Source organism: Wasmannia auropunctata, unplaced genomic scaffold, assembly GCF_000956235.1.
Source record: "Wasmannia auropunctata unplaced genomic scaffold, wasmannia.A_1.0 LD336099.1, whole genome shotgun sequence".
NCBI lineage: Eukaryota > Metazoa > Arthropoda > Insecta > Hymenoptera > Formicidae > Wasmannia > Wasmannia auropunctata.
The window spans coordinates 943,964-962,755 of record NW_012026791.1 but is presented as its reverse complement, the minus strand read 5'-3'; the positions used below and the strand labels follow the sequence as shown (position 1 = coordinate 962,755).

General features: G+C 41.0%; 4 protein-coding genes across 8 annotated transcripts in view; 3 read left to right on the top strand and 1 right to left on the bottom strand.

Moving 5' to 3' along the window:
* LOC105462409 (alpha-1,6-mannosyl-glycoprotein 2-beta-N-acetylglucosaminyltransferase) overlaps positions 1-18,792 on the bottom strand; it is a 56,239-nt gene that overhangs the window by 21,719 nt on the left and 15,728 nt on the right. Inside the window, exon 1 of one of the 2 annotated variants that reach the window (XM_011708970.1) lies at positions 7,842-7,963. The exons of the other annotated variant lie outside the window; for it this stretch is intronic. The gene's annotated coding sequence lies outside the window, so the exon portion shown is untranslated. Of the gene's footprint in view, positions 1-7,841; positions 7,964-18,792 lie in introns of those variants that run through there. 2 annotated transcript variants of the gene reach the window in all.
* Positions 1,811-4,590, top strand: LOC105462471 (odorant receptor 49b-like). Its single transcript, XM_011709094.1, has 5 exons — positions 1,811-2,640; positions 2,795-2,894; positions 3,004-3,099; positions 4,130-4,285; positions 4,397-4,590. The coding sequence occupies exons 1-5, from the start codon at positions 1,811-1,813 to the stop codon at positions 4,445-4,447; spliced, it is 1,233 nt and encodes a 410-aa protein (XP_011707396.1). The 3' UTR covers positions 4,448-4,590.
* Positions 8,100-9,434, top strand: LOC105462411. Of its 2 annotated transcripts, XM_011708974.1 has the most exons (3): positions 8,100-8,250; positions 8,326-8,570; positions 9,031-9,434. In XM_011708974.1, the coding sequence occupies exons 1-3, from the start codon at positions 8,219-8,221 to the stop codon at positions 9,042-9,044; spliced, it is 291 nt and encodes a 96-aa protein (XP_011707276.1). In that variant the 5' UTR covers positions 8,100-8,218; the 3' UTR covers positions 9,045-9,434. The 2 variants fall into 2 exon arrangements, with proteins under 2 accessions (XP_011707276.1, XP_011707275.1); XM_011708973.1 differs by having other exon boundaries at positions 8,101-8,570.
* LOC105462413 (synaptic vesicular amine transporter) overlaps positions 11,193-18,792 on the top strand; it is a 22,769-nt gene continuing 15,169 nt past the window's right edge. The window contains exons 1-2 of one of the 3 annotated variants that reach the window (XM_011708976.1): positions 11,193-11,437; positions 15,579-15,729. The gene's annotated coding sequence lies outside the window, so the exon portion shown is untranslated. Of the gene's footprint in view, positions 11,438-14,477; positions 14,737-15,578; positions 15,730-18,792 lie in introns of those variants that run through there. The other 2 variants (XM_011708977.1, XM_011708978.1) reach the window with 2 other exon arrangements.

Genomic DNA, 18,792 nt, shown 5'->3' with positions numbered 1-18,792 from the left:
TGAATTGCTGTGCTATTTTTATTATTCCTATTCTTCTTAAATTAAATAATTTCCACTTTTTCTCAAATTTTTTATAAAAATCGCAAAAATATATGATATGATATCAATACGATATGCAAATGTCAGTAAGTAATCACACTGCATTAAATTCGGGAGAAATTCGCTAAGCCCAAATGACTGTAATATTTTTTTTCTTTTCATTAAAGGAAAGTACAGACGAGGTCTAGTCATTTTGTAACAACGCGTTTAGATCGCCATGCTGCCATCTAGGAAGCCTGTGTCGCGTCGTGAAATGAAATCGATATTTTACCATCATCAGAAGGAATTAAATAAATTTTTGCTGGGCTCTCTATAAAATTGAAATTTTTAAGAAATATTGTCAAGAGATTTTAGCTTGTAATAAATTCTGTATATCGTCTTGTTCTTTCACGCGATTATTGAAATTTAATTGTTAACAGCCGCCTTAGCGTATAAATATAACGATACTTTCAACACAACCTGATAAAATAGATTGCATGCTAGCGTGGGATATTTTTAACTATATATTGATTCAAGCTGCGCTACCAGCGAAGAATAAACATCTGACTCAGCTAGTAATTTATCATAGAAGACTCCTCACGTCGAGCTGTTACTTGCCGAGCAAATCGCATTAAGTAGTGCGTTAGAGTCTTTACCCACAGTCTTCAACCACAAGTCGAATAGATTTAATAATGCTATCGAATTGTACGATTTGTAGATTAAATACTTTATTTTGTTCTTTCTTTTAAGAAATAATAAATGCACTACCGTTGCGAATATTCAGGATCAATGAAATTAGTTTTAAAGCGCACCAAAATTGATTTTTAGCAATTTTAAAAATTAAAAAAGGATTATCAAAAAATTAAGATCAAAGAAACGCAGTTGGAAATGTAATACAAAAATGATTGCATTGAGATCGATTATTAACACTAATAAAAAAAGATTGCGACAACATTGAGTCTTCTTCCATTCTTCGCAGCATCGCATAATACTTGTTACATTCAGATATTCTGTCAACTTGAATGTTGTCGTAAATATAATAAAAATTATTCTTTCTTATTAATAATCTTATTAATATCTTATAATCATGTATTTCTTTAACATAAATATTTCTTTAACTCGGTGATAAGAACGTTCGCTGCCCAGTTACTTAAAAACAACTGAACCATTGCAATTAATAGTTGTGTTGTATATAAATAAAAAGGAAAAAATAATGAAAAGATGAGAATAATATCCCTATACAAAATGAAATTAAGCGCACGAAAGCTCTCGGCGGTTCAAGCACACCGCGACAGTCCTTTTTAATTCCACGCGAGAAAAGAAAGAGTACAGGAGAGACCTATGTTTAGCGTAACCTCTTATACCCCGTCTATCCGGGCAGAATTGTACGCTGCATCGTCACGCCACTTGCAACTTCAATCTTAACTTCAAGACAAACGTCAATTATTCATTCGTCGTGCCCGCTCGCCGATACTTCTGCCGGCAGAAGTTCGCCAGCAAATTCGCGGAGGACGCTTTCCGGCCGAGGGAGATAATCAATTATTTCAGAAATAATCGCGGGGAACACGCGCTATTACGTGTGCCCCCTGGCACGCTCGAGACGTGCGCAGGTGCAAATTCCACAGGGGATCCTCGCGAATTCTATAGGCGATATCCGCCGATGCTCGCGATTTCCGAGCGGTAGACGGGCGCGATTCGATCAAGTCGACGCTCTACTGCAGAGAGAGAGATCCGGGTTCTCGTGTCTGTTGCATTTTCATCGGTCCGCGTCATTCGGCGATTCCCAGTTAAAATGGCATCGGACAATAATTCGTTCGCGAGTGTCATTCGCGTGAACGTCGCGCTGCTGAGGCTCTCCGGCGTGGTGTCCTACGAGAACGGGAGGATCCGTCGGTCGAGCTCGCAGAACGTCCTCCTCAGCGCGATCGCGTACGGCTGCCTGCTCGCGTACGCCGGCCTGTACACGTACGAATTCGCGTCGCGTACCGTCTATCTCGACACCTGGACGGAGTCGCTCGCGATGGTGCTCTCCCTCGTGGGCGGACAGGCGCGATTCACGATTCTGCTCCTGTTTCGCGGTAGATTCCAGCGACTACTGGCAATCTGCGAGGAGCTCTGGACGGCGTTGAGCGCGATCGAGAGGAAGCACGTGCGCGACTACGTGAAAACGACGAGACACTTGACTTACTACTACCTATTCTTATGCGCGTTCACGATCTTCTTCTACGCCGTGGCGAGCCTCTTCATGGGGCAGCAGCACGATGACTCGTCGAACGCGACGACGACGAGAACCCTGCCGTACGCCTGTCCGGTGGAGGTCCATCGGTCGCCCTATTACGAAGTAATGTACGTCGCGCAATTGTGCAGCATGATAAGCGTCGGTCTCACCTGCGCCGCTGCGGACACGGTCGGGCCGGTGCTCGTCTTGATCGTTTGCGGCCACTTCAAGGTCCTTAACATGCGAATTTTGTGCCTGAACGATCGCGACCGGGTCTATTCAGATGGGACGCGTTCAACTCCCACGAAGCCGCTCGAGGTAATGCACGAGGAGAACGACATATCGAAAGATCGTGTGAAATCTAATTTCAAAACCTGCGTATACTATCATCAGACGATGCTCCAGTAAGTACAGAGAGAAAGGGGTGATTTTTGTTTTAAAAAATTAATGGCGATTAATTTATTAAATTTTTTGAGTCTGCCAAATGATTAACAAAAGATTTCTCGTTTGCACAAGTGATTTGATTAATCAATAAATCCATGATGTTTGTTCGATTAGACTTTGCAAAGAAGTCGAGAGCCTGACCACCACCATCTTTTTGACGCAAATACTCGGCAGTACGTACAATGTCTCTCTTGTGGGATTTAAATTAGCTGGGGTAAGAGTTGTCCTTTATATGTATATTATCAATTATTTCATCTTGCAATTTTTTGAGATATTATATATTTAAGATAGGCTAAGTTTTCGTAAATCTGCCAATATTACAGGATGATCCTGATAAATTTAAATATACAACACAACTATTAATTGCAATGGTTCAGTTGTTTTTAAGTAACTGGGCGGCGAACGTTCTTATCACCGAGGTATGTTAAAGAAATAAACGATTATAAGATATTAATAAGATTTCAATAATTTTAAAAAATATAAAAAAAGGTTCAATAAAAACTATAAAAAAAATACGCGGATATAAATAAATGAAACAAATAATTCTACAGAATTATTCCTAGACTATACTAATATTACGATTTTCATTCTTAAAAACTAAAGAATAAATAAAATATTTTTTTAAAACCTGAAAAAATTTTACGATCTAATAATCAGTCTTCGACTTGTCATATGTCATTAAAGGTAAGTACAAGAATATAAAAAAACGCATGGTGAACATGTGTTATTGAAACTTAAGAATGAAAAATGTACGTTCCTCTCCGCAGGACATGAATAAGCCGCCTAAAGCACAATAGCCTAATGCTCTTTCGCGTAATCTTTTTAAACATTTTATTAGGTGTCTGTGAAGTCTGCACGGCACATATCTCCCTCTAAAGTACAATATGTCGCCAAATATTACATCATTACAATAGATAGATATAGATCACAAATATGACATCTATCAAGTGATCTCGTTAATTCTAAATTAATTTCATAATTATATAGCGTTTCAAGATAAAATTGCAACAATTAAACATTTTTACACAATTCTGAATTCCTATAGCACGATATTTCACGGAAAGATGTCCTGCAATTTTCGATACTTCTGACGATAGTTCTGGCTTATTCTAGCCAGAATTATCACCAGAAGTATCGAAAATTGTTAGCAGAACATCTTTTTGTCGCTTTAACGTGACGTTAGTACGTCATTATATAATTTTTATATTTTTGTTATATTAAAAATATTAAAATTTAATATATAAAATTTTTTATATTAAAAATTTTATATATTAAAAACAGTTTTTAATGTTTATCAGGAATGGTAGAGGTGTTGAAAGTGCTACTGGAACTATCATTGTTTTTTAAAAATGAACAAAATGTTTTGCTAACTTCACAGATACTTATTAGTTTCTTACTTATATTTATCTTGCGGCTTACGATACCTAGCGCTACTGGATTATGTTTCAGAGCCAGGACGTAGCGAGAGCGATATACCTCACGCCGTGGTATCGTTTCCCGTATCAACTAAAAAGATCTCTAAATATTATCACAATGAGATCTCAGAGACCAGCGCAGCTGACCGCCGGTCACATCATACCGTTATCCTTGCAAACATTCGCATCTGTACGTACGTCCGTTATAGACAAAAAAAAACACGATAAAATATGATCTTCTGTTAAGTAATCCTATTCTATTAAGTAATCATTTCGCGAGCGATAAGACGTCGTGTTTTAGATGGTGTCATCCGCGGCATCCTTTTTCACCATGATACGCAGTATGAATTAACAACTTTATCGAAGATCACAGAATGAAGTACGTACATTTTTATGCATCGAATAGAACCTGTGCGATTGTTAGCGTTTACGATCGTAAATGTGCTTCGAATGAGTATAAAAAAAGTAATATAAATGAGCAAAAAAAAGTTAATGTATATACATATAATGTATATGTCAATAAATCTTAATATATAATCTTCACCCCTTCACAGTATTTGTGACAGTGATTATTTACAGTGGACTGAGCTGACAATGGGAGAAGAAAAAGAGTACATTAAGATCTGATTACTATTGATACACTTAATTAGCGTTTACTAATTCCCATATTTAAGTATGCGCAATTAGAGAAAAGTATAAGACACAGAAAGCAGATGGAGGGCTCGTTAGACACGACGGGATTTTTTTGCGGATTAACTTTGGAGACCCCTCACGGTCTGTTCTATCCGCGGCGCGTTGACAACGGAAGATTTAGCTGCGGGGACACTCAACAGCTCTGCTGCGATTGCTTAAAGTAAGGAGGCAGGCGTTAACCTTCGTAGAAACTAATCCGAGGAAAATGTCGGCGAGAGAAAGGCTTTCGATGTAACTCTTGGCTTAAGCCGAGCATCGATCATTTTTTTTCCCCGTTGCCGTACTGCAACCCTCGGCTCGCACGTGTCGAGAGTTACCGTGCCGGCATCACGAGAAATACGGTTAACAGAGCGCTGTCCATCTCGCGCGAGTGGATCGAGGGCAGTCCGTGTGGGATATGCGTGAATTACAAGATCAAGCCCGAAGAGAGAGTAATAGAAAAAAGTCCAAATGAAGCTTCAGAACTAATGAAAGAGGACAATTAACAAGAGAGGCTAAAACTCTGTGTCTGAAAAAAAATGCAAAATTATAACAAATTATATCGCACTTATCTGCGTATATTTCTGACACGAAAATAAGATGCGTATAATATATTGAGAATAGACGATGATGTAAACACAAGAAAATCCGAAAGACAGCTTGAAGATATAGCTTCATTTTAGCCGAAAAATCAGTGAGATTTGCTCTTTTTATTGTCTTTACGTTTTCGAATAATATATACATATATCGCGAGATATTAATATTCCGCCAGTAAAAAGAAGTCCTCAGCGATGACGTTTGCGGACTGGGAAGAAGAGAAAGACGTGATAGTCGATAGCGAGGGCAATAGAATTTCTTCAATATCGCTGCACTAACGAGCGGCCGTAGCAACTTCTCGCAGAAACGTGGTTTCTTTACTTTTCGGCCAATAAGCGCCGCCTCGCCACGGAGACGCTTTGCGTCTTTCGCTCGAGGAATATTTACGCAATAAGGATGGTTTCGCACGCATCGATTATAATTAACACGTGTTCGCGTAAGAAAAGCTCCAAATAAGAAATATTCAATTTAATGTTCTTCATGTTCGTATTTATCTTTCTATTTCGCTGCATTTCTATGTTGCACATTATTTCGTCACGACATTGTAAGATAAGTATCTACCAAATTCTAAGAACGTTCGTATACCATAAAGGTGTATTCTTAAATACATTAAATGTTCGCGTAATCTGGGATGAATTCATAGCGTTTAGCCCTTCTGTCAAAGCCTAATTTTTCACTTTTTCATAAATGCACTAGATATCCAGGTATTCACTGTACATTTTAAAATATCGTGCAAAAATATCCATTGTAGCAGTTGCGAATTCTTTTTTATTGTATTTTAAACATTATAGTAATTGTTAATTCTTTTTCCCCTTCTCTCTCTCTCTCTCTCCTGAATTTTAAAGAATCTCCAAATAATAGAAATCTTCATATATGCGTCTTTAAGAATGATTAAATATTATGGTGTTTACGTTAAACGACCGGAGAGAGTCCATTTATATTATTAGCGTTAAGCGTGTACGAATACGGACTTGGAGGTAGTTCGAATTGTCGTTTACGGAATCTATGAAAATTTGAGATGGCGAAAGATGGGATAAGAGCTCTCGAGGGAATGGGCAGCGCACGGATTGAATTTAAGAAAACGAAGAAACGGGGGAGGAAAAAAGAGAAACGTGCGAAATGATGCGGTAGATAAACGACAGGCTCGTAGATTCGCCGTGGGATATCGCGCGAGCTCATTGCCTTTCATGAGAACGGCGAGAGTGTTTCCAAGACCGATGGTCAATTCCGGATCCCATCCAATTCTTTTTCGTAAAGTGCGCAACCCGCCGAACGCGAATTATAAATAAAGATGAAGAACACAGCGGCACATAAACCGACTCTGGAGGGATGCTGGTTTCTTAATTCTCATCCGAGCAGCATATATATACGGCGTGTCAATCAAGAATTTCGGGTATATTAGCGACTATTCGCTGAAAACTATATATAGATCGCGAATCACGTCTGCATAGAACGAGATTTCGCAAAAGAAGTATATATCGTCCACGCCGAGTGCCCTGGCGTTAAACGCGATTAAAGTCTCAATTCAAGTCGCGACATCCCCCACGCCGCGCTTGGAGGAGCGCCCTTTCGAAAGTCTTTCGCATCATCCCCTCCGCGATGATCGGTACGCCTCCCCGTGGAAAAAAACCGGAGATCGCTTACGTTTTGCGCGAATTGAATTAACCTTACGAGACCGCGTTTCCCGGAACGTTTGCTGCCGTATTAATTATAGCGGTGCAGGGTTGAGAGCAGCATCTGCGGGTGACGGCGTCGTCTCGTACGAGAAGGCGACGGGCAAAGAGATAGGGCGCCGCGGGGGCGAGAGGGGGGGGTTAGAGAGAGAGAGAGAGAGAGAGAGAGAGAGAAAGAGAGAGAGAGAGAGAGACGTTCCGGAGGGGTAAGGAAAGCCCGGGAACCCCTCGATGCCGTGGCGAACAATAAAGAAATTCCACGATTTTCAGCGGGACGATACCGACCGCGAGAGCGCGCGTTGTCATCTTCGCATACCACCATCGTTCGTTCGTTCAACGTTGAACGAAGCGCGGGTTCTTCGAGTTAATGAAATCCATCGACGCCACGTCGAGCTATATGCCGCGGCGAATCGACATCATCTCGCGCGTGGGAAGCTATCCGTTATCGCCAGAAAAAATTAAAAATTGCGATCCGACGCGCGCGCGCGCGCGCGCTTGTCCATCCCTCTTTCTGCTCCCTGCTCTCGATCTGTCGAGAGCAAATCGAATTTGCTTTTCATCGGAATTCGACTTTTCTCCCTTCGGATTAAATCGCGCAATATGAAATTAACTGTCGCTCGAGAATTTTGTGAATTTGTAATTCGCTCGATTACTTTTCGATGCGTTATCTGCAGCTTACGTTATATACTTAATCCGTTATTTTTAATAATAATTTCACGTTTCATTATTTCGTAAAGATAATTATCTTGCTTGTAGTCATCAAAATGAACCCGTCTCATAATTTGAGAAAAGTGTAAGTCTTACCGCGCTCGAAGCTCCAATTCTCAATCACACATCGTGCCTATACCGATCGTGTGTATTGCGCTTGATTTTGTTCATCCGAGCACCGCGACCGACAGATAGGGGGACGTGACGGAGGACTAATGATTTTGCGGGATGACGTGATTGAAGTCATTGACTTGGTTAAAGCTTCTCGCGAATTAGCACGTGCTGCGAGTGCGAGATCGATTGCCAGTTGCCACGAGCAACGTCGCTCGATATATAGGCAAGCCATTTCGAAAAAAAATCGCAGCGGGCGGAAGCGACGCGAGCCAAACGGGCGCCTATATAACGCCCTTCCGACATACGTAACCATGTATATTTTTGTACAATAATGTCGTCTCCCGAGGAGTACGACGGCGATGTTTCTTACGAGGCGTGGCGGCGCGCACAGGTCCTTATTGTACTTTACAACGTCCCATCTCCACGCGACGTTTGACATAAGCCCCGACGAATCTATTTGCCGCAGCGCAAAATGGCGGAATCGGATTCGCGGGCGAGACGCAGGTAGAGAGCTGGTTTCCTCGAAACGGACGAGACGTTCGAACGGATGGAAACCACCCCGCAGCCGCTGCCTCGTCCCGAAGATTAAATTCGCGACTACCGACGAGAGACTGCAGGCGTCGATCTTTCGTGCGACGAAGACGTCGCGTCGTCGGGGCGAGAAGGCCGGGTCCGGGAATCGTAACTCGCGACGTCCCCGCGCATTTGCAGGTAGTGTCGACTCATTGAATTCTATTCATCGAGCACCCGAGTTGCGCATCATTCAATTACGCGTTTTCTCAGTCCCCGCTCTCTATACAGCCTAGAGGGAAGAGAGACCCCGAGACTTTCGCAGCGCCTCTCCATTTCCGTACAATGCATTATTTGGCACCTATTGTGCTCGGCAACGCTCGCGCATTTGCCGTGCCACTTATCGAGGATTATCGATAATTTGACGCGTGCCTTATAACAAATAGATTAAATCAAAAGGTGTCGGCGGATGTGTTAGAAAAATGCGAAATTAAATTCCTATAACCTGCCAAGTTCAAGAGACAATTAAATTCCCTTTCAATTCGTATATTTCTGCGTGTCACGTGCGCCGCAGATTTTGTGCCAAATATCTTGTACGTGAATATTAAGATATAATAGTAGAACGATAATATAATTTTGTTATTCTGTTACACATATACAGGTATCACCAAATGATAGTTGATTATGAGATTCAGTCACAAGATTTATTCGAAACGACGAAAAAATGGCGTGAAATATGGCTCGATTATCTTACCTGGGTATCCAAAAAAATACGGAATTGCGAGCTTTTTACGGCTGACAGAATAATGTGAGTTTACGAGTAAGGGACGTCGTCGTTTACTCCTCGCCGTCGTTCGTCCTTTTGTGAAAAATTGGATCGCAATAACGGAGCTTTATTAAAATAAATTACAAATCAAGTTGATTATCAAGATTGTCAAGTCAATAAACCCCAAGGTGGAACAAATTCCTAGGGGGCTTTAATTTTTTCTCATTCGCAAAACATCGATCCTTTTTGGTGTTACAAATCATACGATGTACTTGACAATAAACGCACGTTTCACTCTCTTCCACAGATCCACGAAAATACATTTAAAAAGAGTATCACCTGCGACCTCGTGTGTGCCTACTGCCATGTTATAAAAAAAAAATCGAGACGCGCGATTTTAACGGACGATAAATGATTAAATTATCCGCCTCAATCTAAACGCTAAGATCATTAACTGAGATAATTAGTGAAAATCAACTCTAGAAGTTGACCCAAGGCGATATTAATTCGATCTACTTGGACGGTCTCGTTATTTTCGACGATAATCTCCTATCTCCAGATTCTCTCACTTCGATGTTTAATCACTTATCCATCTCTGTGTGAAACCCTGCGGCTAAAACCGATTAGCGGCGACTCCTTTAGCAACAAGTTGCACCTCGTGTGTTTTCCCCAGGAGTTTCCTAAAATCAACAAGTGAATTCGCTTCCTGCCTGGAATTTCTATATTGCTTTCGCGTTCGACTCCACAGGTGGCAAACTGGCAACGAGAACGACTTTCCAGGAAGCCCTCCACGCGAAGGGGGAGGGGGGGAGGAGGAGGAAGAGTTGGCTCGCGTTTATTTGCCTGCCTTAACAAACGGTAACACTCGCGCGGAGAGAATATCCGTCCCGCGTTTCCTCGTAATCGGCCAGGTACCGGAACTTCGGCCCGCGAATGTCGGAAATAAGTAGATACGGTGCGGTGACGCGACGCGATGACGCGCGAACATATCGGCGCTATCTTTGTTTCTGGAATGCGATAAGGTCCGTTTTAATAAAGAGCCGAAGGAGCGTTGACGACTCATATAGAGAATTCTTCGCGATCTTTGCATTCCTCTGTAGCCTCGAAGTAAATTCCGCACCGGATCGCGCCATTCCCAGGCGGCTAAAGTCCGGGAATCTTGATTACGTTCGTGTTAGGGCTAAAATTACGAAACGATTCGCCTCTTATTCCTTTTTGTAGTCTCTCGAAGGGATTTGCGCTATATTCGGCAATGTCGTGATGTATCTCATGCAGAGGAAACATCGAGGGATCATAAAATTGTGGATAATAAAATTGCGAAACAATTATCAACAAATTTCATTATCGGCTCGACAAAGCCAAATCACAAAAGTAAGTTGTATTAACTTTCGCGTAGAATTATAAATTATTTTAATGGATAAAGACGATTTTATTACACGCCCTGGTATTAACGCCTGTATTAACGCGGAATAAGAAAACAATGAATAGCTGCAGATAGATACTGTCGATTCTGTTAAAGATTGACAGATTTGGGAAGGGGTGGATCGCGAGGGAATGGATGATACAGAGACAATATGGGGGCGTCGACAATCGCCCTCGGTGGAGGGAGGAATGACCAGAGTAACGTCGAAATAGGCCACGCGAAAGAGGAACTCATCCGGCTGCGGAGTGGGGAAGAACAAGAGAAGGAGAAATAACAAACGGAAACGAGAGAGGAGCGCGCAAATAAATTTAGTTATTATTTTAAAAAAAGGGATAGAGAGAGAAAAGGAAAGAGAGAGAGAGAGTAAAAATAAATTATCATGCGTGTCGCGCAAGTGTGTTTGTGTGTGTGTGTGTGCTTTGTATGCGCATGTATGTGCAATGAAGAGAGAGAAATGTATAGTCAAAAGGCAGGTGGTGGTAGCCGTGGATTGAAAGAGAGGGATGGAGAGGACACGGAGGGTGGGCGAGAGGACGCGAAGCGCGAAAGGGGGTGGAAAGCGGGGAACCCAGTGGCCATGCGCCCTGCCGGCGGGCTGTGGGGGCTTCTGGATCTTTTCGAGGATCAAGAAGAGGACGTCGAAGAAGCACGGGAGACGCAGACGGTGGTGGGCAGAGAGAGCGACGGCTCCAGGCCGGCACGAGCGAGGTGAGATGCGCCCTTATCGCCCTTATCGCTCTCAATCGTCCGTGCAGTATCCGTCGGAGTGCCCTGACACTCCTCGCCTCCAGCCGGGTCGCGGCCTCGACGGCTAGCAACGATAGCGGCGATACAGGACCGGAGAACGCTCGCTCCGGCCGAACCGACCGACCGATCTCAGTGAGTATCCCCCCATTCGTAAATATAATTTCAAATGAATAAACGCATGCGGAATGTACACGTAAACGACACGCGATTGATAAACGTGCTACTGAACAGATACGCGTGTTGATGAACTAAGTGATCCATGTGTCAATAATGAGAGAGAGAGAGAGAGAGAGAGAGATGCGACGATAGTACACAATTTCACTTATCCGTCCGTCTATTTATTTCCTCCCCTCGCGAACGCGAACCATCTAAACGCGACGCCGTAGACTTAATCGTAAGAAATACGATGGCTATTTTACGGTCCGTGCCGCGATTTATTGGATGAAGTATCCTCACGCTCGATTCGTATAGCCGTCGGCGCTTTATCACTTAACGTAGCGCGCTAGCAAGCGCGAAAGAGTTATTACTGTAACCCCGCCTTAAACAAACTTCGTGGATATAGGAATGATAATGTTATTTTCAGAGAGTAGATTTAAAACGATTTTTTAAAGACATCTTTTCTTTTGCGACACTAAAAATTTTTTTCGGAAGATAATCCTATTTAATCAGAAACGAATTTACGTTCGTGTTATCTCGTTTATTACATAATGCGGTCTAATTATTTAAAACGGTAGAAGGCGGGGATTTAATTGGTTACATAAACGAGTTATCACGCTGTTAAATGTTTAATTAATAATGCATATTGCGATATTACACGTGTAAGTAATGCGCTCGATATAAGCACTGTACTTAACCGAATTACATTAATTAATACAAATTATTGATTATAATTAATACTCTGTCTGTGTGCGTATGATGTTGCTCCTCGATAATAAACTACACTGTTAAATCTATAGTGTCAAATTTAACCTTACTTAAGTCGCCACTGCTACTACTTAATAAATAGTTATTTTTAACTAAAACAATAAAGTTATTTTTTAATAAAACAATGGAATTTAATCCAAATTTGGGTTAAATTTGAACTGTTTTAAATTATTTAACTTCACGGTTTTAGTTTAAAATAACTATTTATTAAGTAGGAGCAGTGGCGACTTAACTAAGGTTAAATTTGACACTGCTAGATTTAACAGTGTACCGTCACAAGATTTAATTTATTCGCGCGTGCAATCAACGAATTTCTTGCAAGTTAAAGAAATGAAATTTGATTTTCGCCAAACGTCATCGTTTCAAAAAACAAACTTCAACAGCGGAGTATTTTTCCATACCAATATCCCCGCAATATAGAATTCAAGCAATATTATTGGAACAAAGTGTTGTTAAATACAGTGTGCCATGTCCCGTTTAATTAACATCAGCTTTACTTGATATCATCGTTAATTGCTCGATAATTTGAATTTCCAATTTTAAAAAAGACAAGCAATTGATTGTATACCCTCCTTATATCGATGAGACAGGTGTCAGTATCATATCGGGTCGGGTCATCTACAACCACTACATCAACGTGTTAAGCGTGTGTCCGCATGCAGTATTATTCCGCCTGCCAGATACGTTTACGGAAATCTTTAGACTCGTTGACACGTCACCGAGGTGACCGGAAAGCTTCTGGTATCCCTTATAGTCGCATATAACGCCGGATTTCCCGATCGTGATCCGCGGCTCTAGAACAAACGCCCTCATTTCCACGTGTCATCCGCAGTCTCTGGCGCCGATCTTTCTCGGTAGGTTCGCGTCAAAGCACGGTCTCGGATCGAGAGGGGTCGGCGCAAAAGATGAATTGCAGAAGACACGAGTTCTCGCGCAACTTCAGGAAATCCGGGTCGCAAACCCGGAGGTTGCTCTTTCTCTCAACTTTCGTCAGAATATCTCCCTGATACGGCTTTAATCTCGAAGCACAAAATTGAATAGATTAGATCTCTCGTATGACATTTAAAAAAATCATGTTCAACAAACTTATATTGCGAATTCTGCGATTCTGCTAAATAATTAAATTTCTCGAAAGAACGAAAAAAGATCCGGGCAGTCTCAATGGTTGAACATCGTAAACGCGAGATGAGAAGACGATACCACCATCCCTTCGTCTCTCGTTGTCGCCCGGCTTCTGACACAGGAGCAAGCTATAGTGAGAGGGTTGGGACTTCAACCTCGTAAGGTTAATAGAGTGATCGGTAACAAGGTTATAAAGCAATCTGCATAACCCTGTCCAGTACTTTACCCGACCTACGGGTTTCACGTTACTGCGAGCGGTGTCGTAATTACCGTCTCTAATGCGATTACCGGATCGACAAGACCGGCAACCGAGGGACTCTGTGAAATCTTTTTCCGATTTTTAATTGCCTCGTTTTTTTCTTCGTAATTACTTCTCTCTTTCTTGTAAGGCCCGGTAAAATTTTTAGCAAGATACGAAACCAGGTTAACATATATGTCTTCTTGATTTTTTGGGCTCATCCTTTTCGAAACGAATTCTTAAAGTTAGAAGAAAGTGATTTCATTTTTTGTTGAATTATACCTTATTCAATTTAAATCCATAATAAAGCTAAAAAAAGAAGGAATGAAAGAAATTAAAAATACTGTGGTGAATATTATTCGTTTTCCCTCTGTGTCAGCAAAAATAAAAATTTAAAGAAGGTAATGAAGATATAGTGAAGGTAGTTATACCAGAGAAAGAGTTTAGAATAAAATTTTCTATGCAGAATTTCGTCTCCGAAAGAATTAAATGTATATAAGAATTGGATATCTTTTTAGCTCGATTATACTAATTTACCTTAACAGCCTTTACATTTATCTTAATTCATATTAAAATAAAAGTGAAGAATTTAGAATAAAATTTTTTATGCAGAATTTCGTTTCCGAAAGAATTAAATGTAAGAATTGGCGGATATCTTTTTGGCTCGATTATACTAATTTTTTTTCTAATTAGCACCTATGCAAAACGCCAGCGGAATGTATCACGCGTTGTTCGCGATTCGTCTAACCGGCAGAGACGTGTTAAGAAAGAACCGAAAGGATAGCGGTAAATTCATTTACGCACGATCGAAGTCGTAATTTTATTTCCAGGGCTCCGTCTCTGACCTCGTCTCGTCTGAAGTCTCGTTTCACGGCTATCCGAGTTTGATTTACATCCGATCCCTTCCTCGTAGTCGCATTACGATACGCGGCGGAAGAAACGTAACGCACACTGCCTGCAGGACTCGAATCGCCTCTAATTTTGCGAGCAACCAGGCGCGAAGCTAAATTGAAATTTATCTATGCAGCGATACGAGGTGTCTGTGCAGTGCTGTCGAACAAACGAGCGTATACAAATGCGCCTCTATCCCACGCGCGTTAGATCCCTTCAATCTTCGATTCCCAGAAAATTGCATTGCCGATTATATGTATGTAATTCCGAAGGTATACTTTCCATTTTTTTTTTAAATTTAGCACCTATGAATGTTATTTTATAAGAAGTAATAACGCTGCAAAGTAGTATAGATGTAAAGATATATTTGTAAAAAAACCAAGGTACTGTCAACAAGATGTGTTAGCAATAATATGTATAAAATTAGAGTGTATATAATCTTTCTTCATTTCTACTAATTCACCTAAATTGCTATATCTAAATTATATAAGTCTCTTATTAGATAATTACGTCGATAAAATACGATAAAAAAATAGCAATGCATGATGATCTGTCTCGAGAACAGCAGTTATGCTATTTATATATGCGCGGATTAAAATAGATTAACTAAGATGCAAATATACAATTTAATCTTTTACATCAATATGCGATCCCATGTAATAATTATACAGAGTGTCCACAATACAAAAATATCTCTTGATTGCTACTTTAAATAATTTCGGGTGTCACTTCAGATTAGAAATTCAGATATCTTCCACCGTTTAATTTAATTTCTCACTCTCAGCTCTTACGATAAGATTAAATTTGAACTTTGACAAAAAAAGTACTACATTAAAGTGTAATCTTAAGATTAAAATATTATTATTCTGGTACGTGGTTTGACGTTTAATTTTATAATCGCTAAAAGAGAGCAAAGCAATTGATAGATTTACTGATAAATTAACAGCAGCTCTCCATTCCGCTTATAATTCATTCGAGAGAAGCGCGAACAATTCTCTTTTCTAGAGCATCTTGTATAAAGCATTATAGTCTGTACTTAGCAAATCTCTCATCCTACGAAGACTTCCTCGCCGCATCTCATGCGTCTCTAATTAACAGGTGGTGCCATTGTTGCAATCCGGCGGACAGTCCGTCGGCGAGACAGCTGCCGAGATGTGCGTGGAGTATCATTGTTAAAACGTGCGTAACGTGCGACGTTACTCTACCTAATGTGTCGGAAAAAAATTCAGTTCACCGCGATAATGACGATGTAAGTAGATCTGAGATATTGATATTAATTCGTGCGACGCGCTCGCTATATTAATTACGCGCGAGGGACGGAAAAAAAAACATCCCGAAACGTCGCGAAACCGTCCGTCCGTCGTGTTCCACGCGGAGATGGATCCGCGTTAATGTTAACCCGAGTTAACTTTGTGTACGAAGCTGCGAGATATTCGGGGTATCGGGGACCACGACGATCGGACCGACGGCAACGGCGAAACTTCGTAATATACGCAGTGATTTTATACGGAGGTAACGTGATTTCGCGACGAGACGTAACTCACTTATCATGCAATATCGCGCGATAAAGGGAGGTGGCAGAACACCCACCGTCTTCGGCATAATTGCTCCGGATTACGATAAAGCGGCAATGTGGCGCGGCAAAGAGAGTGTGTCAACGGTATTCCGCGAGTGTATAGCGAATGTCACGTGCAAATGTGCGGGTGACACGCAATTTGCGCATTTGAGCACGCAAAAAAAAAACGTCTTGTTAATTGTCGCGATTATCGTTAAGTATTAAAAATAAAGTTTCATGTCGTCGATAATGTCATATTCAACCGTTGCTAATTAAGACTAGCAACTGGGAAATGACATATTGCGCAGTTCTGGGTATCCAAGAATTTTTTTTCCGAAGAGAGAGAGAAAGAGAGAAGCGTTTATGGAGAGGAAAACGAGATGTTGACTGAATGCGAGAAGATTGTACCTCGCGCGTGCACACATATAGCCACACGGGCAACATTAAAGATACCCAAATCTCCATCTAGTGGTTCTTCGGTCGTTGACCTACTTGTTGAGACTCAAAGCAACAGTTTGCCCTTTAAGCTATCTGCATCCCTCTCCATTCACGTCTCCATTCTCTTCTTTCAAAGCCTCTATCGATCGAGCTTCATGAATTTTTTTTATACCTAATTAATCGGCTACTGTGTGTCTACTGCTCCCTCCTCTCACATAGAAATTTTATATTAAAAATCAAAATTGCATTATAACTTCGTCTGATAATTCTGAAAGTATGTCACGTGCTCAAAAAATATTTTTAAGGGAGATGTAAATACATGTATAAATATAAATTTTTTCTCTTATATATATATATGAATATTGTTAATCAATATATGGAACGAATAATAACAAATAAAAAGTTCAGAGAATACCGCGACGAAAACGATGGCCTCATGTTAATTCAAAGAAAATCGAGTCCACGTTTATCAAAGAATCTGTGAATATCTAATACCGTTGAGAGGTACACCCGGTACAGCGAGACATAGCAACCAGAACTAATTGGTTCTTAAAGTAGGAACTAACCCTACGTAGAGCGCAACTTCGTCTGCGGAACAGCAGAGAGAAACTTAAAGGACTGCTTCCCTTCCATTGTTGCCTATAACTCTGCCATTGTACCTACTAGGATCAGCCTAACGTCTGTAATTAGGAACAGATGCAGTAATAATAATCTTTAAAAATGCAACGAAAGGCAGAAATTTTATGCAGGAGGAAACATCTGTACCCGTAAAAACGTATTAAATAAAGAGTTGAATAAAAATTTTCGTCAATTATATATGTATATGATAAAAACGCTAATAATTCATTTAAAAATCAGCAGCTATATTGTATAAAACACATTCTGTTGACACATTAAAATTGAAAAATTGGAGAATATTATTTAAGCGAAAATTAGCACGTTGAGTAATTAATGTCACATTCAAGAGCTCGTGATTTCTATTATTGAAACACGTGCAAGTGAAAAATATTTACTGGTACTTCGCGCACGAGAATTCCGCGACAGTCTCTCCGTTTCTCTCGGTTTGAACCATTCGCGTGAGAGTAAGTTCAATTTCGGAGCGTGTTACTGCGAAACGACGGGATTTTCTATTTCCTTTATTATATGTGAAAAATTCTGGCGATCGCGCGCGCGCGTGCACGCGTGCGCGGCGATTCGCACGCGGAAACGGCCGGCTACGCAGAGTGGTCACGTTTTACAATAAATCCCGCGCGCGTTGACGGCCGACACGACTTTTCTATTAGCTCAAACGACTCAAAACTTTGGTCAGTTGATCTCATGTATGCGGTACGGTAGCGTAATCTCCCTGCCCACGCCGTATGGAACTCACACCATCAGCGCGCGCGTTCCGAATCGACATAACGAGCGTCGATGAGTCGGCAGATCCCCCGCAAGCACTTCATCAAGCGCCCGCTGCCGAGAGGTTGCTGTCAATCGCAAAACGATCACCCCGTCATACCCTTTCAACGACTCGTACCGCCTGTCAACCGCCTCTTCAGAATCCTCGGCGTCTATACGTATCGTCGGCTTTGCGTAAGCGTTTCACCCAAAATTCGCATCTAGTCCTTGCGATTTTACGTCGGGTGTATTAGATAATCGCGAGTATTCCTGTGTCGTCAGAAGAGAAGGTGGGGGGGGGGGATTAGACGTCCATATGGCAGAGATAGAGCATATACACACATGTTCTCATGTTAGATTAAAAAAAAATTAAATACATAAAATAAATTTTGACACGCTCTCCTCCGTAAACAAAGTAAAAAAAAAAATTTTTTAAATAGAAAATTTTCCTTTCGATCGTCAGTAAATATTCGACGGAAGTGACAACTGCTGCCATGTTTTAATGACCAAGTAAATAAAAGAGATTAAAAAGGCTTTTTGTACACGGAAAGAACAATTTTGCTGGATTCAGATCAGAAAATAATTTTTGTTCAATAATCAAAATAATTTTGTTGGAAAGTCAAAACGATTGCCAAAATATCAAAATGTTTTACAGCAACGCCTATCATTTTTAACTTTCCAACAAATTATTTTGATTATTAAACAAAAATTATTTTTAGATCTGTATATTTAGCAAAATTTATAAACCTTTCAACAAAATCGTTCTTTCCGTGTATTATATCGTCGCGCTTTGAAAAGAGTAAGCACATCCATCGTCGCGCGACTCGCAGCGGGAACAAGACGGGCGACAAATCGGGCGGGCGGCGGAAAGGAAAAAAGGATCTCCGTATAGGAATGGAAGGCACACGACGTTAGATCGATCGGCAAAGGGGGGGGGGAGGG

What these genes read in the sequence shown, in the direction of transcription:
- LOC105462471 (XM_011709094.1), top strand. Translation starts at nt 1,811, where the DNA reads ATGGCATCGGACAATAATTCGTTCGCGAGTGTCATTCGCGTGAACGTC. An exon ending in CGAACGTTCTTATCACCGAG is followed by an intron (nt 3,100 to 4,129) that starts GTATGTTAAAGA and finishes ATTATGTTTCAG; the next exon opens with AGCCAGGACGTAGCGAGAGC. An exon ending in CCTTGCAAACATTCGCATCT is followed by an intron (nt 4,286 to 4,396) that starts GTACGTACGTCC and finishes GTCGTGTTTTAG; the next exon opens with ATGGTGTCATCCGCGGCATC.
- LOC105462411 (XM_011708973.1), top strand. Translation starts at nt 8,219, where the DNA reads ATGTTTCTTACGAGGCGTGGCGGCGCGCACAGGTCCTTATTGTACTTT.